Source organism: Ambystoma mexicanum, chromosome 2p, assembly GCF_040938575.1.
Source record: "Ambystoma mexicanum isolate Mex_15411 chromosome 2p, UKY_AmexF1_1, whole genome shotgun sequence".
Lineage (NCBI taxonomy): Eukaryota > Metazoa > Chordata > Amphibia > Caudata > Ambystomatidae > Ambystoma > Ambystoma mexicanum.
The window spans coordinates 528,715,030-528,742,790 of NC_090923.1; the positions used below are offsets into that span (position 1 = coordinate 528,715,030).

At 45.7% G+C, this 27,761-nt stretch overlaps 1 protein-coding gene across 1 annotated transcript in view; it reads right to left on the minus strand.

The window, feature by feature from the left end:
* EFCC1 (EF-hand and coiled-coil domain containing 1) overlaps positions 1-27,761 on the minus strand; it is a 448,422-nt gene that overhangs the window by 44,701 nt on the left and 375,960 nt on the right. Inside the window, exons 4-5 of the mRNA XM_069643957.1 lie at positions 24,905-25,040; positions 20,799-20,964 (exon numbers count right to left, since the gene is read on the minus strand). Of these exons, the coding sequence (XP_069500058.1) occupies positions 20,799-20,964; positions 24,905-25,040 (302 nt within the window). The remainder of the gene's footprint in view (positions 1-20,798; positions 20,965-24,904; positions 25,041-27,761) is intronic.

Consider the following 27,761-nt stretch of genomic DNA (forward strand, 5'->3'; position numbering starts at 1 on the left):
GCACACTCAATGGAATGTATTTACTCACACTGACAGGAGAGGAATGCATAATGACATTTACAAAAAGTGACAGGCACCACAATATTCCAACAGTTGTGGGTACGCCAGACATGAACATGACACTCAGTGATAGTTACTCACAAATAGGACAGACACACAGTGACAGGCACTGATCAGCGCATACAGACTCTGTCAGTAGCAGGACATAGGGCCTTAAAAGTGTGCCGGTCTGGAAATATCAGTGCTGGTTGCTCCGTACCGGCACCTTTTTCCGGACTGGCATACTCCGAGTCGCGATGCTGCTAACTCGATCACCGCAATTGACCTACAGTATCCAGCAGCACCATGAACAGAATGTACGGATAGACGCGTCGCCCGTGCCTGAGACACCGGCACAGCGGTAGTATGTGCACATTCTGAGTACAATGTTCATGGAAACACCAGCATGAAAGAGGCAGTAGCACCATGAAGACCGCGCCCCATACACTGGCATTGTGGACCAGGCGCATAACAGTGTCAGGTGTGTAGAAACAGGCCAAAGGTGGCCAAAATCAGCACATGTGGCCACCATGAGCACTGCAAAAGCACAAAAGGACCTCTCCCAGACCCCACGTCCCTTCCAACACTACCATGCTTGCAGCAGCAGCAGCAGTAGCAGTAATAGTGTTGGAGGCCCGGCATGCAGGGATATGATATGACATGATATGGTATTTATAATGCGCCTATACACAAGTGTTTCAAGGCATGGCGAGGCAAGGGAGGGGAACAAAGGGAGGACAGACAACGATCCCACTATACAACTTGAAGAGGCAGAGGAGGCGCAGGAGGAGGAGGAGGATCATCATGGCCCTGCAAAACAACAATGGCCAGCAGGTTGCACCCCGAAAGCAGCAGCCCATACCACTCATAAGGGCCACACCGTTCAACCTCAGCCAAACACAGATCCACACCATGTACCCGCTAGACAAGGACACCATCACATCCATAGTGGACCTGATCCACGATTACCTCGTCAGCATCATCCGGATCCGTACTGCCACCCCCCCTTGCTGAAGGTAATGTATGTGCTACACTTCCTTGCCACCTGCACCTACCAACACACTGTGTGTGAACTGCATTGGCTAACCCAACCCTGTTTTTCGAGGGTCCTCTTCCAGGTTCTTGATGCCCTCTGGCAGCACGTGTCTGATCACATAGGCCTACCCAGAACACCTGACTAGGTTAATGCCACAAAAATTGCATTCCATGCCCTTGCCAGCATGCCCAATGTGATTGGCATATGGTACTGCACACATGTGGAGCTGGTGGCCAGGTATGCCGCTGAATCCAGGAATTATAAACTATACCAATCCCTCAATGTGCAGATGGTGTGTGATGAACACCACCTCATCACCCATTGCTGTGCTAGATTTTCAGGATCAACCCACGCACGATTCTATGGTGCTGAGGAACTCCACGCTGCCAGGGCACATGGCACGTCACAGCGGAAAGCGTAACTGGCTGTTGGGTGAGTGTAAATACCAAAGCATGTGCACTGTCTTGAGTCTCGGGAGGATAGCTCAGGGGCAACGTTGTTGGAAACAAGACAACATGGAGCAACAAAGGTTTGATCCCCGGGTCTGCGCTTATAAACCTCTGGATATTAAGCACATTATAAATAAACTATCATATCATATAACTGTGGAATTGCGGGGGGGGCATAACACACCAGAGCGTACCTGGCTGTTGGGTGAGTGTAATTACCAAAGCATGTTCACTGTGGAATTGGGGGTTAGGGACAGTGCATGTGTGGAAAGAAAAGTCAGACATACAAATTGCATACATGAGTCGAAGGGCTTGACTGGGGCGTGTGAAATTGCCAGACGGAGCATGCGCATGTTTAACAACATCACATCTAGACTGGCTCATGAAATGCACTACAGGTACCAGAATGCATCACACCAATGGCACAACCTCCTGCAAAAACACACTGTGCACAACACCCACCACCTGCAGCACATAATATTCATTCCAAGGCAGCCCACCACCCACCTCCCAACCACTATCGTACCCCACCAGCAGGTAGCCAGTTCAACTGCCTGTTACAAGTGCACGTACCCATATGCATGTGACATGAATGGCAACTAAAGAGTTGGACATATGAATGGATTGGTGATATGACCATCATCTGAGATGCAAATTGAACACAGATTGGAGCATGCATTTGTCAAAGTTGTTTGCAACAAAAGCATAGGGTAATAGGGCAAGGTGGGGGTGAATGGGCGATGGGAAAGTGACAGCAAACCACCCATGCACCACACATAGGGACCAAGCCTATTGGCTGCATGGCAATCATTATCCTACCATCGCCTTCTCAAACAAATACAATCCTTAAATGCTACCTTACCATGTACACATGCACATTGATCATTTAGCATGATTCATAGATGCACTTCAACCAATACCATGCAGCATATCATGTAATACAAAATACAAGTATGACTACACCAATGTAGACATTCCCTAAATAAGAGCAATTGCAATCTGTGTATGTAAACAAACGTTAGCTCCTGTGACAGGTCTGCTTACCAGGCCTGTGTGCTGCCCGGCAGGGTCAGACCTGTCGGGCACACTGGCTGAGGCAGGCAATATATAGTATTTAGCCGGACCAGAAATAAGCCACCTGGTAAAGCCACCGCGACACTTTCACCCGGACAAGAAAAGATAACATTCGGACTGTGCCTTTCAATTGACAACGATGAATGCAGACAGTAAGCCGTCAGTTCACAGATACAGCGACTAACTATCGGTACAATGCATACACAGCAATTTCCATTAACAATGCGCATGGTACCAATGTCATCTATGACATAGGCAACATCTTGTGCAAATTGCATGTAATAACTTGCTTTGGTAATATACACACTGTACCAACATGATACTGGCACCACATTGATTTTGCGCCATTTCTGTCCCTCCCGTGCATATGATGCTGGATACCCCTTGATGCCATGGCTGATGACCCCCATGAGACAACCACAGAACCAGCACGAGCATGGATAGAACCGTGCTCACCATCAGGACATGCTGCACTAGTGAGCAGACATTTGGGTTGTTAAAGACAAGGTTCCACTGCCTAAGCAGATCGGGAGGGAGGGGGGAGTGGATGCACTGATGTACAGCCCTTTGAAGGTGGGCAAGAACGTCCTGGCCTGTGCCATGTTGCACAACATGTGTATCAGGTGCAATGTACCACTCCCCCTGGACATGGACATTCACCCCCCTGATGCTGAGGATGATGATGACAGTGATGAGGAAGTGCCATCGGCACATCGCAGGGATGACATGGATCGGCGTGATGCACACGATTCCCTGATTAGCCACTATTTCTGAACACAGCACACAAGCACATGGCCTAGGCCAGCTGCCGCACGCAGCACTGTACGGGAAATTAAACACTGACTGACACGAAAATACGAATGTCCAGTCATGATTTCTATGCAACACCAAGTGCAATGTGAATAATGAAATGCAATGCACACATGGAAATACGCCCACCACCCAAACTATCCCTCTCCACTAACCCTCCCCAACTAACCCTCCCCACACACCTCCCCAACTATCACTCAAAGAATTGTGTCACATTGTCCGTATAGTCCTGCAAAATACACATCCAGAACACAAGTTTCTTGGTGGCCTATATCTGTGCGCGCTTGGCATCTGGCATGCAACGGCGTGGAGTGGCTGACAGGCGCACAGAACGACACCTTTGGCAGCTGGGCACAGAACTTGCGGGCGTGGAGTTGGTGGATGGCATGTGTGCCTGCTCAGTGGGCCGTCTCTCAAGGAACGCCTGAAGGCACAATGCCATGGTTTTGGCTATGGAGGACATAATACTATTGCCCTCACGTACCTTCCTAGCCATCAGGACGATGGCAGTTGTGGCACATTCAAGGTCACGTGCATTGCGCCGGCTACTGGCCTGCACACTTTCCAGCATCAACTGTGTCTCTTGTAGGTGCTGCTGCACTACGGCTGTTAAGGCATCCTGACATTCCTCAATGCGCCAGGAGTCGGCCGTCCATTTTCCTGACAATGGGAAAGGGCGGGCGTTATAGGTTCATTGGGTCCATCAGGCTGAATACTGCAGGCTCATAGCTGCTGTGGTCGCTGTCTCCTGTGTTTCGTCTCCAGCATTGTCAGCTCTGTCCTCTGCACTAGATTGATGGCCATGTGCATGTGGCTGCTGTGCTGGCGGAGGTGGTACCACAGCAGTTGGGGCTGGCAGGATTGCCGCAGCTGTGGACACTGGTGGTTGGGGCTGGCGGGATGGCCGCAGCTGTGGTCACTTTGATGCTTGGGGCTGGCAGGATGGCCGCAGCTTGGGTCACTCTGACGGTTGGGGCTGGCAGGATGGCCGAAGCTGTGGTCACTGTGGTGGTTGGGGCTGGCGGGATGGCCGCAGCTGTGGTCACTTTGATGCTTGAGGCTGGCAGGATGACAGCAGCTTGGGTCACTCTGACGGTTGGGGCTGGCGGGATGGCCGCAGCTGTGGTCACTGTGGCAGTTGTGCCAGTGCAGGCCGCAGTGTCCTGGGTGGTGGTGGTTGGTGGTGGTGGCTGGCAATGGTGGTGGCGGTGGCTGGTGCCCCTTGAGGTGGTTACATAGCCCACTTCACTGTCAGATGATGTGCTTGAGGGAGTCAGAAAGGCATGTTGTCAGTGAGCAGTGTGGATTAATGAAGCACAGTTACATGCATTATGTTGGTTGTGACCGTGCTGTGTCAGGGACATAGCATGGAACATGGCATGGTGCACACATGCTTGTGTTATGCGTACTGAGCTGCAGGATGTGTGATGTTTGTACATGGTAGAGTACTGCGCTGGGGATACTGTTGTGGTATCCTGCCACTTGCCGAGTACTGTGTTAGGGTGGGAGCGTTCCCACTGAGGGATGTTGGGGTGGGGAGGGGTGTGGTATGGATGGGGCAAGCATGGACTTGCTGCCTGTACCAGTTACAGTGACAGTTGTGCATTTGTGCTCAGGGGTCGGGCTGACTGGGACAAGGGGGACACATGTTCACTTTGTGTGCAACGGTTGTCATGTATGGGTGGAGATGGGGCTCAGCAGTGCTGTGATTTGGTGCCAGTGGAAGCACAGCCGACACACATGTAGTACGCTGTGGCAGGGGGATGTGTGTCTGTGTGGGAGCAGATGCATGTTCAGTTGGCAGTACCGGGTTCCGGTGCAGAGTTCAACGTGTATTTTTGGCATGGGTCATTGTTAGGTGACCAGGGTGTATGTCCATGTATGCACTCTGGATGTTGTTTTCTTTGGGTGCGGGGGGGTTTGCAGGTTGTTTTTGGGGATGAGGATGCTGCAAATCCCATTTCTGTGATATGTTGGTACAGTGATGGGAGCAAGGTGGGCAGGGATGCTGCTTATTACATTGGGGTTACGTGTACACACCGGCCTGTTCAGGTGTCCAAGCTCTGGCCTCCAGAGCACCGACCCCTTCAATGGACTCCAGGTGCAGCACACTGCTGCACCTCTCCTCCCAGGGCATCAGGCCTATTGGTGATGCACTCCCACCACCTGTGGTCATGTCCTGTCTCCGCTGGGCAGAGAGGAGGTTCCGTACCCTCTGGCGCAAGTCGTCCCAGTGCTTGTGGCAGTCTCGCACTGTGCATGGTGGTGTGCCGACTGCAGACACCTTCTGGGCAACCTCCTACCCAATGCTCTTCTTGCGCAGCATGGTTTTCCTGAGCTGATCATTGCTGAAAAGCTCTGGTGCATGCTGGACAATGGTGTCCGGAAGCATGTTGAGCTCGGGCTCAGAGAAGCGTGGCTTTCGCTTGCTGGTCTCACACACTCTAGATGACAAGCTACTGGTGTAATATGTCTGGTCAGGAGGGGGGATGTCACCTGTAGTTTGAGGATTGCAATGGATTGTATTTTTGTAATGGCCGACAGCCAGTTTCCTGTTCCGGCGATCACTTTGTTTCTGGTCACGGTAATTGCGGTACTGCAGTTTCTGATGCCGCTGGGTCTGGCATTGTGATGCCAGAATCAGAGGCTCTGGCACAGAGGATGACGGTGTTGTCTGTTTTTGCGATTTTTCGATGGTGTTTCTGTGATGCCGATACTGCCATTTTCGGCATGCCGGAATGCGTGTGCCCTACAAACAGTAATCATCTGTGTATCTAGAATCACAGGTTGCCGGAAATGATGGCACTGACATGACGGTAACTGGGAAAACTTACGTTTGCTGGTCCGGAAACAAGGGTGCTGTTTCCAAACCGGCAAACTACATGTCTGCCTGCCATGGCCGCTGTGCCCAACAGATCTGACCCGGGCAGGCGCAGCAGCCACGGTAGGTAGACTCCTCACGGAAGCGACGGCACCATTAACAATAGTGCCAGCGTTTCCGAGTCCCCACTCCCACAGAGTCCTATGGGACTCTATGGGAATGGGGACTTACATTTTACCAGCACCTGACTTCCCGGGCCGCCAGAGTTGTAATCTGCCGGTGGCACCAGGAAGTCAGGCATCGGTAAAATATTACGAGTCCAGTGGCAACCCGCCGGTAGCACCAGCAGGGTTACCACCGGACTTGTAATGAGGCCCATAGTGATACATAGGCACATATACAAAGGAACACAAGCACATTGGTACAGCGACATGGAGTGACCGACACACATTTACAATGGCGGGCACACACACAGAATGATATACACACAGTCCAGGCTACTGCCCAACACAACTTTGAGCACAATACTCACAATTTAAAATGATAATCATATCGCACAACAAGGTTCAATTATCTAAATAATATCGTATTTTGATATAGTGCTTCATAGGGGACTGCTCCCACATCTAAGCACTGTAATAGCTGTTATCATTGTCTAGTGTAATAGTCCTCATTTTAACTACATTGAAAGGATAAAGGTCTTATTTGGCTATGCTAGCATTTGTAGCTTTGGCTGACCAATAATTGCTGAATGAATAGCACTCCTTTTCTTTGATCTTTTCTTTTATCTTTTGTTCATTCTAAGTGTTAAAACCACATTTGCCGTTACAGGTAAAACTTGACGCTCTCATTACTCCAGTTAATCTATAAAATAAAAAAAAAACCTATTAATAAGTGAGCAGTGCTCAGGTGTATTAACTCAGTTAAATGCTGCTCCTGATTTTGTTTCTTGTTGGCATGTTTCTGTTAGTGCACGTTTCAAAGAAATCACTTAGGCTTGTGCCTGGTTTTATCTCTGACTCTCCCTGCCTCCGCTGGACTGCTGGTTCACTCAGTAAAAATAAAAAATAAAAAGTGACCGTCTCCCGCTCCCTGCAAGCTCCGTAGAAAAGGGGAAAACACAGTGTGCATGTTTAGAGCTATGCATCCTGTCATGGCCTAATTGTAATTAATATTATTTAAATAAACTTGGAATCAACACATTTGCACTGACATGTTTTGAACTCCGACCTCTCATATATATTATGAAAATATTTTGGGAGACCTTAAAGGTTTATTAACTGTGTTTTAAAATAGAAGTCACTCCACGGAATAATAACATTTAAAAAATGGATCTTAAGTTGTTGAAATGGAAGCGGATGCAGTAGTTTAATACTGTGATTCACACATAACATTAGTCAGAACAATTGTAATGGCAGAAAATGTGAATTTCAAAGATGGAGGCACTATTTAAAGAACTATTTGGATGATCTAATTGCAACCATCAACAAAGGCAACAGTAAGAGGAGGCATACATAATTTAATGGTAAAGGGATGAGTTGAAGTGAAAGATGATAGTTACCGACTTGTATAAGCAAAAACAGAGTTTTACAACACATACATTCTGCTGAATACAATTGCTATCGATCTTCAATACAAATACGTGTAAAATGGAGCTCGTATTCAGGAACACAATGCAGAAAAATATAGTGCTAATTAATACATTTTTTGACACAGAACATTAATCAAACAACTAGGAAGAGAAGCATAATAAAGAAGCCTGCGTTTGTGTCAAATATCCAAGTTTTCAATACAAAGATGTATCTAGTGGTTACACTTTTGTGTTTTCACCTAACAGACTCTCAGTTTCTACTAGTCATCGGTTCTAGGCATTTTATAAGGCATGTAAATTAAGTCCAGAAATGATTTCACAAACACGGTGTACCTCAGTTGATCATTGGAAAGCCAATCAAAAATTGTTTGTCAACAAATAAAAAATGGATGTTAAACAAGAGCTGTGTCCCTATTTACCATGCCACCTCTCGGATGAAGCCAAATTTAGTAAAGTTATTGCTTGTTTCAATGTATGTGTTTCAGCTACCCACTACTGGTTGTTAAGTGAAAGAGCTGTTGTCTTTCAAGTACTAACTTTGCTCTCAACATTTAGGAATGTAGCAAATGATTTTCCTCTTTCACATTAAGGGGTTTAATAATAGTAAATAACTTCTTTGCTTATCACGGACGTTGCAGAACTGCAGGTTTCCTACATTATTACCCTAATCAAGAATAAAAGGCTTGGAGGAGGCTTCTCAGCTGAAAGGACAATGCAGATCAAAGTAAGAGAATGAAATGATACTTGGCTCACACTGCCTGCATCTGGGAATTTGCTTTAGAAGCCAATTCAAAAGAACATAAATCCACCGAAATCGGTAAATAAGACTAAAAATGTAGCATCTCTAGAAGCTCTGGATAAATAACCAATGTATACATTCTCCAAAACACATTTACATTCAAATGCCCATCCACATCCATCCATAATCCACAAGCACAACAATTTTAACAACAGGCAGAAAGGGCCTGATTCACAAAGATGTGCCCTGGAGCAAATCAGGAGATGCTCTGACAATCTTGGATTTTCTCGTGCTTCCCCTTATCTGGGCAAAAGAATGGCTGCGCAAATCTTGAATGGAATATTTTGTAAATCACAGACGTAACATCATTTAAATTGTGAGAGGATGATAGACAGGGCACAGTCAGCCACCAATTTTAGTGGGGGCTAAAAGAACAAATGGTACTCCAAATTATCACACAGGGGGCCTGATTTGTAAAAGCTTTTTACAATGGTGCAATCCCATTGGAAAACGCTTTGTAAATCAGGCCCAATGACGGCTAGGAGTGTCTGCAAACATCAGTTTAACATTTCTGTTAAGTACTCTCAATTATTAATGTCCCACATTCCCAAGAGCCACCATATTTCCTGGGGACCCCTTAGTAGGTCCATGCTTTGCTGAACAACAGTGTCTTCATGGACGTGGCATAGCATAACTGCTAAGTATTACAATTCAGAAGACAACACAAGCTAATAGTTCCACAAACCACTGCCCATTTTTCTCACCTAACATCACTAGAGATATGATGAAACAGCACACGAAAAGCTTACAAGTTACACTCTGCAGCTCTAGCTTATTTTAGCATGCCATTATGCATTCTTGTGCAGTACTTTTAGTTTGTTCACATTATTAATGAAGGACTACAAGTGCCGCAATGCAATATGAAGCACGCCTAAATCTCAGTACTGGCTGATTCTTTCACAGCTGATTTGGGACAACTTGAGACTGCTGTGAGCATTGAGGGTCATTCTACTGTTAAAATAAAAAGACAGCACAGAAGAGCCTGTGTTATAAAGTCACCTGCTTTTAGTCATTGTTTGACGCAGACTTTCAACTTGTTTCTAAGGAGGATTTCAAATAAATGTAGAGTACCACAAGAAAGGTGAGCATGTTGTTTTGCATTTAACAAGCAAATATCATGGTCAAGTCAATAGAAGCTGCAGCTGGTCAAAGAATAGGATTTGTCACACACTTAATTAAACATTTGGAGGGTGTCTGCTACAGCCTCATATAACAAAAACACTGCTTAACATAAATAGTATGTGCATAACATTAATTATTCACAGCATAGGACTTGATCTATAATGCAGTAGCTGGCTACAGAAATCTTTTGACCACAGTGCTGGTTGGCAAAACCACAAAGATTCCATTTTAAATGGAACAATGGAAGAATGAGTGGCAGAAATAAAAATGGTTTGGGTCAGTCCTGCCAGTTACACAATTAAGCATAAGTGCATGGCAATGAGACCATATACCAGGAAGGAAAAAAAAGAACATTTATATTTTCAGTTGCCCTACCCAAGTTATTTTGTTTGCATCCTGCCACAAGCCTCTTGCGACAGCGGGCCTCATTACAAGTGCTCCGGTCCAGAATTAACGCTGCCGGTATAACTATACCGGCACCGTTTCCGCGTCCGCCCAATCATGATCCGCGGCCCCGAAAATAGCACCTCCCCCAACTGCCACCGCGGAGTTAAGGGTCCCGTAAAGTCCACCTCCACGGAAACCCCTCCGTTACCGGCAATACGAAACACTGCGAGCATCACAACTTGCGCGGACACGGAAACACCTCCAGAAAAATTGCATTAAAACCGTGATCACGGTGGCGGTACCGCCGCCAAAGCGAACATGACGTTAAACAGTGCCTGCTGAACTGAATCAGGGCACAGGTGCACCAAATCAGGCCAGCTGGACCCAGCAGCAAACTGGGAGCCTACAAAAGGGCCACACCCAGGCCAACACAACACAAAACCATGCAGGCAGCAGCTCTAGTAGCACTTGGACTAGGCCTACTCAACCAACAGGCAGCACTGCACATAATGGTAGTAATGGTGCAGAGGAGGAGGCGGAGGCGAAGGAGGCGCATGCGCCAACCAGCCAACCCTGCACCTATGGCAAACCCCATTGTCCAGCCGGCACAACCCCGCAGGCAGCCTGCAATACCACGCATCAGGGCCTCACCCTGGAACCTTACCCCAGGACAGATCCACACACTATACCGGCTGGACCGTCCAACAATCCTGTACATCACTGCCATGATTGAGGACAACATCAGCAGCCACATAGACACCCCCATCACCACCCCCCCTCCTGAAGGTTGTGTCTGTGCTGCATTTCCTTGGCACTGGCACCTATCAACACACGGTTGGTGAGCTGCACGGCATATCACAACCCTGTTTTTCAAAAATCCTGGTACAGGTACTGGATGCCCTGTTGCACCATGTGTCGGAACACATAGCCCTACCCCGTACCCTCCCCGAGGTCATTGCCACCAAGTTGGCCTTCCATACCATAGCAGGCATGCCAAATTGCATAGGTGCAGTTGACTGCACCCACATTGAGCTGACAGTACCACGTGCAATTGAGATGGTGTTCCACAATATCACTCGTTGAATGTACAGATGGTATGTGATGCCACGCTACTGATTACACACTGCTGCGCACATTTCCCATGCTCAACCCATGACTCAATGGTACTGCGGAATTCCACGTTGCCACGGTACATGGAACGCTATGCTGGACAAAACACATGGCTATTAGGTGAGTACATCTGACAATGCTCCGACCCTGTTGAAGTGGTGTGTGTGTCTCCAGGCCAATGAGCAATGTGAGTGTGCCGCTATGAACGCACATGCATCACTCCCCCTGCCATCAACCAAATAGAGAGTGGATCCCAAACATCACAAAGGAAGACATGACAGGTCAACACAGTGTGCCCGTACACACCCTGCCACATGACACACACAGCCGATACTGTCACTCTCCCATACACCTTGTGCCACTGCAAACACCCACCCACAAATGGAACACTGCCCTCCCAATGCACATGATGCCTGTAAATGAAATGTCCTGCATTAACTACTTCATTACAATGGAGTGACTCTGCCATGTGTGCACATCACTGCACTATGCCATACTCACAATCAAATGTCACCCGCAGGGCAGAGTGCACATGCACATAAATGTGTAGGTCAATATCCATTTGGCTACATCCACTGTGATGGCCGATAAACACTTCCAACCACTGCATGGCACACATGCATGAATGAACAATGATACAAAATAGCACAGCATCAGATGAAGACATGATACAACAAACACTGGCATGTCCCCCCATCTACATCCCATGTAGGTGATGCTGGATATGCACTCACGCCATGGATGATGACACCTGTGCGGAGACCAAGGAACAGGCATGAAGAGGCGTACAATAGGGCACATGTCCGCACATGTGGACTGATTGAGCGGACATTCGGACTGCTGAAGGCCCGGTTCCGCTGTTTGAGCAGATCTGGCGGATCACTGCTGTACAGCCCAGTGAAGACGGGTAAAATCACACTCGTATGTGCCATGATGCACAATTTCTGCCTGCGCAGGAACATCCCAATGCCCCCAGACGCAGATGAAGAAGATGGGGATGGAGAAGGGGATGGGGATGGAGATGGGTATGGGATGGCACCACCTCCCGCTGGGGGTCCACTTGATGGCCAAAGAGCACGGGATGAACTGATTCGCATTTACTTTTGAGACACAGCACATTCACAGCAATTCATGGACATGGTGATGACAATAAATGATTTTTTGTCCTGCCAATGAAATGATAGATGTCCACACATGTATGTTTTGATTTCAAATTATGATATATTGATGAATTAACAACAGGGAAGGAGGTGAAATGGTTAGGGAAGCTGTACACCCGAGCCCACCCACCACCCAAACGTACCCACCCCCACCCAGGCTCCAATGTTCAAACACCAAAAACAACCTCCCCCACCACCCAAACATACCCACCCTTCACACCCTTCAAGTCCATGTGTATCCTGCAGTGCCCCACACACATGCCATCACTTCCGTGTGCGCTTCTGTGCCTGTGCATCCTTGCCCGAGAGCCCCATTAGCCGACTTGAGCGCCTCCTTGGACTGACAGTAGTGGAGCTGGATGGGGTGGTGGTATTGGATGGCACAGAATCAGGTATAGATGGCATATGTGCAATATTTGCCTGTTGCCCAATCAACATGGACTCTATGAGCCTGGAGATGTTGCCATTACCCTCCCGCACATGGCGTGCCAGGGTGACAATAGTGCTGGCAAAGCGTCCAATGGACCTGGATAGGCGACGCACTGATGTGCAGTAGCACTCCCTCTGCAGCCTAGATTCCTCAAGCTGCCTCTCCACCAGCTGGGTGAGGGTAGCCTGCTGCTCCTCCATCCGCTGCATGCGGGAATTAAGCTCTGCCATAGATGGGGTGGGTGACCTCATGGGACTTTGGAGTGATGTGGGACTAAACTCCAGCTGATGGAAGGATCCCAGGTCATCAAATGTGGACATCTCCCCCTGTGGCCCAGTATCAGAGTGCTCTGCCGGGGCACTGTTGTCACTACAGGCCACCTCCTCTGCAGTGCAGCTGCCTTCTGTGTTGGTTTGGGGGGGCACGATGGGTTCCCGTGGCATCTGTGTTAACTCAGGCAGCGTGGAGACACTGGGGATGTTGGTGGTGGTGGCCGGCACATTTGTTGCAGTTGGTACTGGGGGCAGAGATGCCGAACTGCTGGCAACATCCTCTTGTGCAGGGGCGGTGGCTTAGACACGTGCCGGTGCAGATTGCCTGGCCTGTTGTGCAGTATCACTGTCACTTGACATGGCTGTGGGGACACAGAGGACATGCAATTAGTGTTGTGGTGGTGGCTGATGGGTGCATCACATGCATCATACAGGTTGATCATTCAATAGTGATAGTTACATGCATCTGATTGTTGGGGGTATGCATTGTTGTGATATTGGTTGCCATATGGATCATGATGGGTCCTTTTGCCCAGTCATGCACTGCTTGGGCGGGGTGGGGGGGTTGTTAATGGGTCCTTTGGCCCAGTCATGCACTGCTTGGGGGGGTTGTTAATGGGTCCTTTAGCCCAGTCATGCCATCAACATATTCTCATGTGGCATTCATGTTTCACCACTAACCAGCATCTGCAGGTGGGCTCACTCCTGCCTCAGCCTCCCCGATCCCATGGATGCCCTCCAGGTGGAGGACACTGCTGCAACTCTCCTCCCATGCTTGCAGCCTCAGTGGGGAAGGGGGTCCTCCACATGTCCCACTGCTGCATTGGCGGTGTGTGGAGATCAGGTTCCGAACCCTCAGCCTGAGGTCGTCCCACCGCTTGTGGCAGTCCTTTACGCTCCTCACAGTCACGCCCAAAGCAGTGCACTTGCGTGCTGCTTCGGCCCACACTTCCTTCATCCGCTGCTGCGTGGCACGCCGTTGATCAGCACTGAACAGCATCTCTGCATGCTCCACTATATGCTCCACCAGAACATTTAGCTCCGCCTCACTAAAGCGCTGTTTGCGCTGCCTCTGAGCTGGAATCCTGGCAAACATGCTGGTGGTCCCTTTTGCCTTCTCACAGTGTGGATTCTGCTTGTGCTGACTCTGGATGGCAATGGATTGTGCTTTATATGATGGCCGCCTCTCTGTTTCCTGTTTTTGCGATCATGGTATTTCCGGTTCCGTGTCCGTGGCGACGGAGGCAGACACGGTTTTTGTGCTACTTGTGGCAGCGCTATGTCCATTTCCGTGGCTTTTTACATGATGGCGGTAACAACGTTTCCGCATCCGTGTGGTGCGCGCGACCGACAGCACGTAATCGGACGGTCTTTCCGCAACCTTGGGGACACGGAAACTTCGTTACCGCCGTCACGGAATCAACGTGGTCCAAACCTGACAGGTTGTAATGAGGCCCAATGTGTTTTTCTCAGTGCACTGGTCTGAGACACCACCCCCTCTCTTGCTAGTCACGTCAGATGATTCCTGTTACCCAATAATGAAGTGAAGATATGATATGATAAGGCATTTATAACGCGCCTATACACGAGGGCCCGACTTGGATGATCTATCCAAAAGATCTATCTTGCATCTGATCCACAGAGCTAGAATTGAGGCCTGCCAATTGGCCAGTGTAGCCTCTTTCCCAGTGACATTGTGCTCTTTGCGTTATTTAAACAGAAATATGTATACACAGTTAGAAAGGCACTGATGATCGCTATGTCGCCGGGATGGCTCAATGAGTTCAATAGATAGTTATGAACTATCCCCCATTGCATTTTATTCCTTCACACACATTTTTCTCGCCAGGCATGGTCCAGCCAAGTCTCGTTTAAGCCACGCCCTGGCTCGAAGTTTCGAAGCTCAGGTCGAGCTGGAACCAGCCATATGAGCCTAGTCAGCTCAAGCCTTGCTGGGTTAGGCCAGCTCTACTTGAGCTATCACACACGGAAGTCTCTTTGGAGCAGTGGTCGAAGTGTACAAAAAGAGGTTGTGGAGCTGTGCTCCCTGCTGGTCTGCCCCAGCTCCCCACAAACCCCATCACAACACCCCCTACCACAAGCAATACAAACCCCCAAATAAACACACCTGCTTTTTAAGGGAATATTCAGTGCATTGCACTGAAGTGCAAGTTTCAGCTTCTTCCTACACTTTTATTTTAAAACTAAACCATACCAGAACAGGTTCTTTTGAAAACAAAAGTATAGGAACACTAACACTTGATAAAAAAAAATAGAGAAGCACTGCTCCCAACCGGTCCCACTCACTTGGACCACTGCTTTGAAGGAAAGAGAGGATTTCACTGTACAAGGACAAGTGATGGCTCAATTTGTAGTTTGTCTCCGGGCTGGTTGGTCCCCCCACCAGCCAAAGGGAAGGAGTCGTCCTCTTCGGAGCTCCTCTGTCAGGTGGAAAACAGGGTCAGCACAGCAGTGGTTGCTTCGCAGTGTTGCTAAGGGTCTGCAGGCATCTCTGGTCATCTTCTTCTTCAATTACTTCAGTTTGCAGTGGTTGACTTGCCTTTCACATCAGGAACCTCACCTTTTATTCGGTTTCATCACACACTCCTCTGCAATTCCTCTCAGCAGTTTACAGGCAGGGGAGTGAAAAACTCCTTCCCCACTTCCTGCCTGCCCAGACACACTGGAGCCTAGGCTGGGAAACACCCACACACGGACCTCTCCCTCCCAGAATGGCAAAAGAAGGGCTAACAAACAACAACCATGATAGAAATGGCGAAAAATGAAAGGCGCTACCATGTTAGGACTTAGGGAACCCTATTGTGCACAACCGGGACTGTGGTAGAACATGTCCACTGCCACTAGCCATAACTATAGGGTTGACTATGTGACTAAAAGTCACATGAGCAGAGAGAAAGGGGATCCTCGGTATCCCCTTAGCACTCCACATAAGGTAGGGTGTGCTATTCTCTCAGCGTATAAAGTTCTAGGAGGCACGCAAAGTATTCCTCTATCCTTTAGAACTGTAGTTAGTAAAGATAAAGAAGTATTCTCAAAGAAGAGTCCAAAGGGTTCCCAGCAACACTGCCCATAAGGAGCTGTGTGCTGCAAAAGTTAAACATAGATGCATTTAATGAGATGTGGAGGAAAGTAAAGTATGGTAAAGGTAAAACACAAAGAACAGAGTTTCAAAAGTCAGAGCAAATAAGAGTCAATGAGTGGAAAAAGGCTCCACTCATTATGAATAGAAAGTAAAAGGCCCAGAAGTCCAGCAAAAAGTGCTGGGGGCCTCACGCGGAGAGGGGATGTAGCATAAAAATGATGATTCTCCCTAACGCCCATTAATTAAAAGATCCTAATATTTTGGATGTTGTTTTTATATTGCAATATTTGTATTTCAAACTTACAAAGCCTTTCGATATCTCTTGCACACTTATCATGCATTCAAATACCGATTTCTGGTTTCAAAGTGTAAGGCCACACAGTTGTGATCCTACATTTGTGATAAGACCCAAATTCATCTATTTTATTTTTTTCATACATTTCGAACGTGCAAAGGGAATGTTTAATTTGTATGAAATTAATTAACCATTAATTAGGAACACTTTATTTTTAGACATTGAGCTTTTCACTGAGATAGTTTGTATTCCTACATTTTGCTTGTAAAATGTCTTTATTACTTCTCAATCTCTTTGAAAACCATAAACCATATAAATAACTATATGAGTATCACTGTAAGTGATTGCCGAATTAACAAATATTGTTGACCAGTGTAAAATACAAAAAAACAATTGTCTGAGATCTTGTCTAATATCCAGCAGGAAAATAAAACTACACAAATATCTGACAACCACATGTTGGACAACATTCACACAAGCTCAGCAACTGGCAACAAAGTGTTCACAGTATGGATCTCTTGCACATGCGCAACATATGTATTTATGCCACAATTCAAATCAAAAGACGCGACAGTTTTTAGCTGTACCAGCTGTACCTGATAATGGAGCTCACATCAATCTGGTGTTTATGTGTTAAATGCATATGGAAAGAATACACGCTCAAGCGTACATGCTGTTTTTCCACATAGAGCCAAGAGCAAATTTCATGATGATTTTTTAAGTGAAACATTATTTTTATATTTTTGGAAGTACCCAATGGTGCAACATTTAATGGGAGACTACAAATGGGTACCCTGAAATTCAGGGTCCTATAGGACTCCATGGAAATGGGGTCACTGAAGTACCGGCACCTTCAGTGAGAGACATGCCAGTGGGGGCCTGAGAACCCAGCAGGTCAGGCCTGCCGGGAGATCCGTGCTCCCTACAGGGGTCCGGAAAGGGTGCCGGTACGTTGCTACCAGCAACCTTATTTCCAGACTGCCACACTCGGAATGAGGCCCATAGTCTATTGAAGAGGAGTGGAAGAACAAGACAGGTTTGGGCACATCAGTCGCCAAACAGGAGTAGGTGAACTGGTACAGATGCAGTTTGACTATGTCCTTACAATAATCTCCTGCCGTGAACACTGTAAATGTGCCCAACACCCGAGCCTCATAAAAGCTGAATGCAGCTACACCTTTTAGAGCAATGAAGCAAGAGCAATGGAGCAAGAAGATAGGATAAGCCAATGGTAGCATGGCCCTCCGTGGCAATAGTGGAGTGGTTAAGAAGGCTGCCAATGATTGCAACAAAGGCAACGGTATCAGGTCAGATGTGAGCGTCATGGATGCAGGGTGACAACAATGAGCAATATGTAATAATATACAAAACTGAATGGAGGAGGTCCCAGCTCCTTCATGTGGTAAAGTGTGAACGCATCTGGGATTGGCAAATCCAAGATTCAAAGAGAGATCCATTCATAGGAGGTCACCAAAAAGGTTACCCATATTCTGGGCGCTCTCGCAAATGATGGAAGGGGATCCGGCCTGGGGCCACAGGCCTGTGAAAGGTCTTATCCACTGACCTCATTATTATGGGGTTTTACGTCTGTCCACCATCAAGCAGCAATCTGCACCGTCAGATGATGGCTTGGAACAGGGATCTATGTAATCACAAGACTCACCACTCTAACACACAGAGACAAAACCAACCTGAACGCCATTTAGGATAATGTGGAGGTTGACCCACTGTGCTATTCAACCTGCAGTGCTAGCTTTGTCGATAAGGTTAAGGGCCAGAACTCTTGTTAGCTGCTCTAGGCCTCAGAGCCCAGCAGGACAGCATCACACAAAACCAACTATTAATGGCATAAGTGGGGAACTGGAGCTGGACCAAAATACCCACTTTGTGGCCCACGATCAAGACCAAGGGCCAATAATAATTTTGATGCACAGTACTATTGAAGCTATGCAAAGAAGGCCTAACTCCAAGATGTATGAAAAGTAGGAATGAGGGTTGCCCAATATTTTGGGTCAGACACTGTGTGCATGCCTGTGTCTGCATAGGGATGCACATCCAGCTCACGGGAATTGTTTCAGTTTTCTGTAAAAAATAAAAAATTAAATGAAAGATCTGTTGCGCTGTCCTGCAGCCAGGACATCTTTCTGAGTCTAGAGGGTGAGGAATTGGATGTACCAATAACTTAAACGTTGTGCTACATTGCTATAACAGCAAAGGCTTCAACATACCATGGTAGAGCGCGCCCAGAGCATAGGACTTAAACATCGCCATAGATGGCTATCGCAAAGCAGTACATACACAGGCGAGGCCAGACTACTTACTATCTCAGCACATTACTAATCATTCCCGGAGTTTCTGGCAAATTGCACGAGTTATGAAGAAAAGGTGAAATGAAGGCCTATTAAGCGGCCTGCGTTCTGCTCATGGCCCTGACACTCTGGATGTCCCCGGTGTTGATATTCAATGACATTTGCCTACAGAAGTTCTGTGGACAGAACAGAAGAAAGAAAGACGGTTGCCATCTTTGAAGGAAAGAACTCTATGAAATGTACATTTCAGTCTGGAATCTAAGAACAGACGAATAGTTATACATATTTAGAGATGAATTTTGTGAACGACCTCTCATGAAAGCGCTTTCTGGTTTATGCACAAGAAAGAAAAAGCGTCCCATAACATGACATTATGACCAAAAGATGTGTTGCTAAAATGTGTGGCATGAGGTCACATTTTTAGGACAGTCTATGGAGGAAATTATAGGCCTCTGGTAGGGGTCACCAGCGGCAACTATGTGGTCGGAGTTCGCTTTACTTGGAAAATTGAGCAGCTCTGAAACAGACTCGATGGCTGTTATCATGGTCCTAAACCTCTGATTCAATAAGGGTCGATTAACTTGCTATAGATTCTGCACGGCCCCAGCTCACGGATACAAACTGATCAAGGTTTGAAGTATGGGTTGACAAATAGGTTCTTATTTTGTACTTGCAGGCACGATTTAGGTCTATATTTTTGAAACGTTCTTGGCCAAATGCTACTAAATGAAAAATAACTAAAACATAAGTTGCTACAATAGTATGAACTAGTAAAATTAAACTAGACTAATATCACAGCAAAAGATATGCAAGTATGTGAAAATATACGATGACTATTGATTTTATGCGATGACTATTGATTTGCGGGGCACTACACTTTATGCACATTCTCAGTATGTCAATATTTATTGATCTGTATTATGTATGAAGCTGCATACACATGGGCCAGTTTCATCGCTCTTCTCATTGCAACCCATGATTTCTCAAAGAAAATACCAAAAATGCCCTGTGAGCAAGACCTCCACTGTTGCTCTATCACTATACAGATGTAATTCCTTGGCCACTCCCCACAACGATCCGCTAGTATACACCCATGACTGTGCCGCAGCCCAGATCGCTGCTTTAAGTTAATCCACTTAAGCAATAAACCCCTCCGGTTGGGGGCTTTACCAGGCCGGGTAATGCCCTGGCCAGTTAGAAGCCAGTGCAAAGCGAGGGCTTTAATGTTAGCCCCCCGCCCGTAGGGATTTATTGATATTCGCATCCCAGCACGTTTAGCGGGAAGCTAACAGTTGTTTTTATTAAGATGATAAATGGAACAGTTGCCATTTCTCAACTTTAAAAAACTACAAACCAAGATGGCTGTCATGGATTATGGAGAAGGGAACTATACTTAGACCCTTTTCTCTTTCAATGGTGGTCATTATGCAACAGAGATGCACCAGGAACACTGAGTGTTTTCCGGCACCGGTGAGGGACAAAGGAGCACTAGAAAAGTGGTCCGTACGTGGGGGCGGGTAGGAGATGTGGAATTTAGGGTTAGGGGTGGGTGAAAGGGAGCCCAGGGTCATGTTGCATTTACCTTAATTCACGGCTGGGAAGGTGGCGCCCTCCCGCTTCCAAGAAGGCTTAGAGTGGAAGCTTTCCCATGAGGTAAAGACACAGTTCCGAGCCTCCTGGTCGATGAGAGACCGCCACACCCTCTCTGCAAGATGCTTATGATGTATGCAGCATGCTGAATAAAAGGTGCTGGGTTGTACTGAAACCGATAGGATTCAGAATGATGTAAAAAATATGATTTCCCAACTTCTGGGTCGAGAACAAGATGGATAATCGTCAAAAGGAAGCACACACATTTATGGAAAATTACATTAATCTAGTTTGTTTTTGAGAATAATTAAATGTAGAATTGTATTCCATTTGACGGTAGGCTGGCACATGCTATAATGGGGTCACGCAACAGGTATGGTGGATTAGCGTCTCACACCTACCTCATCCATGTCACTTTCCAGCGAGGTTACTTCCTGCTCCTTCAGTTCCAGTTGCTCTGTCAGCTTAGCAATTCTTTCCACCAGCTCCACAAGGGCCGTCTTCTGCCCATCACTGCTGGAGCTTCCGAAATACGAGATGAGTTTCTTCACCATCTTGTCATCACATCTAAGAAAGGACATACTTTGAGAGCTATTGTTTCTGTGGATGAGTTTCTCACTGGTGGCTATGAGATATTACTGCTTGCTTTCTTCTATAAGCATACATGCAAGCCAAACAAGCAATTCATTCCAGCTGGCAGCTTTCCCTTTTTAGATGTTTGCTATTTCTTTGAACCTTTGACAGCTCCCTGCAGAGCACTAAGAGCAACAAGATGCAGATGTAATGGAAAAAAGAAAAGAGATTGTTAAACCATCTAAGGAGGTGCCCATGGACTGGGGTAATGCCCCCTTGGTTGAATCGGGAGAGTTAATATCATGGCACGGGCGACTAGGTCTCTCAAGCACCAGACAAGGAGAGAGCACACGTTTTTGTGCTGCGGCTAATGTGAGCAAATACCTATATGAGTCGCAGAAGACTTTAGGCTAGAACACCAGAAGGAGGTGGCATATAGGACCCCTGCCTGGGTCTCCTTCACCTGACACTTAGAGCTGTGGACGGGACAGGCAGTAGGATGTTATCACTCTTCTGAAACAGTCAACATTGGTTTGTTCGAACATAAAGCAATACGTTTCAAAGTTGTGTAAATACATTTTATTTAGTGTAGAGATGTTCACATACTCATGAGCATCTAGGTTAACCAAGACTCACATGAGTGGCCCAGACAGCTAGTTAAGAGTGAGGAAAGATGGTCACTGAAATGGTTTGTGGTTTATTGGTATTTCCAAAGCATTGTGTGTCCATTTTTGCGATGAAGATAGTGTTGGAACCGTTTTACATGGATTACCATCTGAGAGCATGGATGGATGTTGCAGAGGATGGGCAATATTCCTATAGTGTACCTATGTGAGGGTGAGGCAAATTAAGTTGCTGCCTCATATTTCTCTTCTGCCTCCCACATGCCTAAACCGCTGCCACCAAAAAATGACTATCCATCTGCACTTAATGCACCTGCACATATATTTCCATTTGGCACGGGAATCAGCTGGGGATTACTCGGCCAAATCGAACCAAAGAAAATGGGTGGTGAACGATGGAATTTCTACAAATTCAGGTCATCAAATTTGGCATTTGGATTGGTATAAGTTGTTTGGCTTGCGGTTTCCTTCCTGTAGATCATTCATCCAATCAGATTTGTGCCTAATCCTTACAAGATAGCAACAGGAACACACTGATTGGACGAATGCCCCTGCCACTCCAATCCCTCCAGTCCGACCTCCAAGGGTGTCAGTAGGTCTGGAAAAGATCTGGGGCTACACTAATGTTGGAAATGTGAAGACTCAGGGCTAGTTAGCCTTTTGGTTGTAGCCCCTGAGCTTCCATCCAAGGCTAAAACCAAAAGACCTTGGGCTACATCTCCACCCACCCCCTCCCCAGCAAAGCCTCTGCCAACCTCCCTCCCCCAACCCATACGTGAATGAATCGCAGCCACTGCGATTCTAGGCCTTGTTCCAAATCCTTCTGCTTTACCGTTGTAATTCTCCATCATAGACCTTTGTTACAGTTCTCTTGTTTGTCACAGCCATTCTTCTCTGCACAGTCGCCTCCTTCATGGCAGTACTTCAACACAGTTCTTCTTCATCACTGGCATTTCCTTTTGGTACAGTACTTCTTCAGCAAAGTCCTTCAAAACAGGCCTTTTCCATTAGAGTCATTTTTCATTAGTTCTCCTTATTCACGGTTCCTTCCATTCACTATAGTTCTTCATCACAGTCCTTCATCAGTACATCTTTGTAACAGTACTTCTCCTTTGTTATAGTCTTTTATCAGAGTCCTTTTCTTTCACCAAATTCCTTCTCATTCATCACAATCCTTTTCGTTCATCCCAGTCCTTTTAGTTCATCCCAGTCCTTTTAGTTCGTCCTAGTCCTTCTTGTTAGTCACAGTCCTTCTCTTTCATCACAGTCCTTCTTCCTTGTCAGTCCGTCACGGTCCTCCATCAAGAAAGTCCTTCTCCTTAATCACAATACTTCTCCTTCCCATCAGTCCATTACAGTCATTCTCCTTCAACACAGTCCTTCCCCACAGTCTTTCTCCTTCTTTGTGAGTCCTTCTCCTTAGTTTGCACTTCTCTTTCTTAGTTAGTACTTCTCTCTTATTACAGTTAATCTCCTTTATCATTGTCCTTCTTTTGTTACAGTCCTTCTCGTTTGCGACAGTCCTTCGCAACTGTCGTCCATCACAGTTCTTCTCTTTTGTCATTGTCTTCATTACAGTGCTTGCCTTTTGTTGAAGTCCTTTTCCTTCAACGTCACAATCCTTCTCCTTCATCGGCATAATCCTTTTTCTTCATCATCATCACCATCCTCCATCACAGTTTTCGTTTGGTTCAGTCCTCCTCCTTCATCACATCCCTCTCTCTTCACCACTGCCCTTGTCCTTCATCATAGTCCTCCTCCTTCATCATAACAATCCTTCTCCATCATATTTGCAGTCTTACTTGTTCATTATCACAGTCCTCTTCCTTCGTCCTCACACTCCTGCTCCTCATCCAGCACAGTCGTACTCCTTTATCATAGTTCTCTTCCTTCATCACAGTCCCTCTCCTTCATCATAGTCCTTCATCACAGTACTTCATCACAGTCCTTCTCTTTCACCACTGTCCTTCAACTTCATCGCAGTTCTTCCATTTCATCATGATTCTTCTCCTTGATCACAGTCCTCCTTGGTTACAGTCCTCCTTGGTCACAGTCCTACTCCATCTTTTCTCATAATCATTTATTCGCACTTCCTCCCTTGATCTTTTATTGATCAATCCTTGTATTCAAACTCATTCATCCACCCCCCGCACTCTCTAGCCACTCTGTATACTTTCTCCCCCACAGATCCCCCATCTGTCTATGTGTGTTTAAAAATGCAACCGTCAAAACTATTGTCTTTTTTAATGCGTGTTTGACTTTCTAATGGTCTTACTTTTTGCAATTTCCGAGGAGAAGATAAGCATATTGAGAAAGCGCCAGTCATGAAGCTGGACTTTGCCCTACTTGAATGAAAAGCAAGGACAGTGTTTCTCATTGTCAGTGTGCTTGTCACACTGCATTCACATTATATTCAAGTGTGAGTAAGTGCCTATTTACTACTAACCTGCAATGAGGTGTCATTTTTGGTGGGCAGCAAACCTAGAAGTGGTGGCAGTTAAACATTGAGGGCACTTTGCTACAGTGGCATCTTTTTCATAGATCATTACTATCCCATTTGGGGAAGAGAAAAAATAATGATCCTTGGGAGGCCATACTTGAGGAAGGAAATATGTTGGGCATCCCCTTTTACTTTCTTTACCCGGTGAATCAAAACCCCATGCAATATGCAAATCTGGGTGTATACAGTTTGTACATTTTTTTCATGGTCTCAGTCTTGTTCCTTTTGTTTGCATTTGATATCTTGAGGGTGAATTGTGGGGTGGCTTGTTAATGAGTTGGTGGGGCTTTCTTCACCCATTTTCCAGATTTTAGTCCATTTGAAACAATGCGGCTAGGCCCAGATTTATAATTGCTTATGTCTGGATTAGTAATCCACAATTTGGAAGTGATAACACACTCCATTTCACTACTGGGACTTCAATGATTCTTTTATGGGAACTAGAACCTGCATATATGCAACACTGGAAGGGCAGTGAAACGGTTACACGCTACCTAAATATGGCCATCTACCCAATGCGTGATTCATACCCAATACTGGAGAATAGATCATGGTGTCTGCATCTCCCACCTGACGTCAAATGATCATTAGAAAAACAACTAAAGGAACTATAAAAGGATCAATCTCAAAACCATAAGCTACGCACAATTCATACAACATTAACTTCGGCTAAATGAGGGCAACCTCTGATATGTAGAGTACAGTCTGAGAAGTATCCTCTTTCACCCCATTACCTATAGCTCTGGGCATCAGATTACACAGGAACCAACTCTTTCCAAAGATGAACACTTTAAGCACAAGATAAACATACCCGCTGCCACAACAGGAAAGGCGCGTCAAAAGTTTCTTCACTTCCACCACAGGTGATTGTTGCTCCCCTGTCCACTTCTCTTCCTCCTCATCAGAGGCAGCCTGCCCCTCCACAGAACGAAACATCTGATCTTCAACTGAAAGATAGAAAGAATAATAAAAGACACATGTTCGGGAGTTAGGTAACTCTCAGGTACTCACGAACACTTTAGAAATGCAAAGTCTTCGGTTAAACTTCAGCAATGCTTTAGTTGTTCATTTATTTGCCAGTAAGATAGCACAGTGGGTTGAGCGCTTGCTACTGCAATCTGTGTTTTACCCCTAAGGTCCCAGCTTTGAATCCTGGCAAGGCCACGTCAGCCTTTCATTTTTCAATTTTCAGTAGTCGATAAATGAGTACCAACTTCGGTTGGGTTATCATTGTATGTAAAATCTCTATGAACAGTGGTTTGTCAAAAGCGCTATATAAGTAACAAATAATTATAATTTGTGGGGTTTTGTACAGATCAGCATGCCATTAGTGCATAGCATAATCTTACAGTCTAGTGTGGCGGTCGCCACATTATAGTTAAGATGAGTATCAAGTGCCATAGGACATTGCTAATAACCTTTGACTTGCATGACGGATTTGGCTGAAATTTTGCAAACAGAAAGTTTGTCAAGGGCCCCCCAGATTGGACATTTTGGGAAAGATTCATAAAAAAATTAAAAGGTTATTAAGAAAGCAAAAGTGCTCAGAATAATATTTGCGTCCACAAAGCAATGAGTGAAAGGGGGTAATGGGAGAGGGCTAGGTAGGGAAAAAGCAATTGAGTGGAGTGAGGGGACCTGGAAAAATGAAGGGGGGCACACGTTGAGGGCCTGTGAGGACGTGGAAGACTTTCATTCTGAGCAATTTTTCCCATTATTGCTGGAATCTGTGAGCCACCACTCAAACGCAGGAATTTCTGTGATTGGAAATTATTAATGAGAAATGATCGTTGGAATAAGTTAGGAAACAAAAAAGGTTTAACATCTGCAGTGCCTTCATTTACTGGGCAGGGGGCAATGAGTTCAGCACTTGCATTTCAATCAAGTCCAGCTTAACAATGTGCACCCTGTTGTACAGTGTATGACCACAACGACGACATCATATTCGAAAACACTGGTGACATCACTAGTTACACTGATGACATCATACATGATATCAATTATGACATCAATAATTACATCATATATTGATTGCATAAGTTAGAATATCTTTTTTCACCTCTTTTGATACCTATTTTTTCATTACACTTAACAATAATAGCAGCACAAAATGGAGCAATAGACTGATACAGAACAGCATTCATTTGTAGTACTTCTCAACGTACACAATTTAAAATAAAAATATGTAACGTTATACAAATGGTTTGAATGTCATGTATGCAATTGTTCTGTGAAAAAACATTAGTGGACATGATATTAAGGTGCCACCTTAATGCCACAAACCCCTGAAGTTCGACATGTGCTGGAAGCTACGTCACCTTAACTATCAGATCCCCATTGTGTAGCCCCTAAGAACACTGATGACATCACAAATGGCATCACTGATGATATCACATATAACATCACTTATGGCATCATAAGTGACATCACTGGTACAGCAGATGACGTGTGCAAGAAAGAGATGCAACATTTAAAAAGTGTGTTTCTGCATATAAGGGTGGATTCAGGTGCAAATGTTGGATTGGAATTTGCATTGAAAAATACAGGCCATTTACAACCATGGTATTCTTACATATCAGAAATACTATATATTGATTGATCATTGGCTATGATGAGATACACCCCTTTATCACTATGTTCTAAAAACAGCCCCTATGCAAAGCAGACATTTTAGTACTCCAATTATGACTTTACACCTGTCCACTAGAGAATAAAACATACATAATAAGTGTTGATCTCAGGCCCCCAAAGTTATATCACTATATTTTGTACCTACATTTTTTTAAAAATAAAACAATGACCGGATTAACACTAAATGAGCAAAAGTGTGCTTTCGGTACCTGTCCAAAGATCCTCACGCAAGTTTGATGCAAATCCACACTCCAGTTCGGGCTGTAGCCGCAAGCAAAATGTTGTCCCTATTCAAGTCTAAGGAGATTTCAAAAATGTTTGCATCCCCCTCGAATTCTTGCCACCCTTGACATAACTGCACCAAACTTTGCAAGAAAATTGAAAGTCAGGTCTATATTATTTTTACGAAGATTCGTACAGATTCGTCAGACAGCAACAAAACTATAATCCGCCCAAAAACTGCTCCTCACTGACAATGACCCCACATACAACCTTGCCCACCCTTGACAAAACTACACCAAACTTTGTAAAATTATTCTAAGTCTGGTCTATGTTGTTTTTGGCAAGATTTGTCAAATAACACCAAAGTCATAAGCCCACAAAAATTGTTCTTCACCTACTCTGACCCACCTAAAACTTTGTCCCCCCCACCCCCACTTGACGAAACCACTTCAAACACTGCAGAATTATTCCAGGTCAGGTCTATATTGTTGTCGCACACTGTTGTTTGTATTTGACGAATGGCACCATAGTAATACATTCTTTGCCTTCTCTGTGATGTATGCATATATTATATTCACTGAAAAAATGTTTAGTTCGGAAACAGTTACACAACCTTTCAAATACACTGAAAAAACCTTAGTTAAAGAGATGTTAAATTGAACCTTTAATCTAGCAAAACCCATGAAATTCGACAGACAATTCAGGCAAAACCACCTTAGCTACTCACCCCCTGTTAAGCAGCGCATGACCACAATTATTAGTGATGTCACCAATGATATAGTTAAGGTGGCTTTTCCAGAATTGTCTGCCGAATT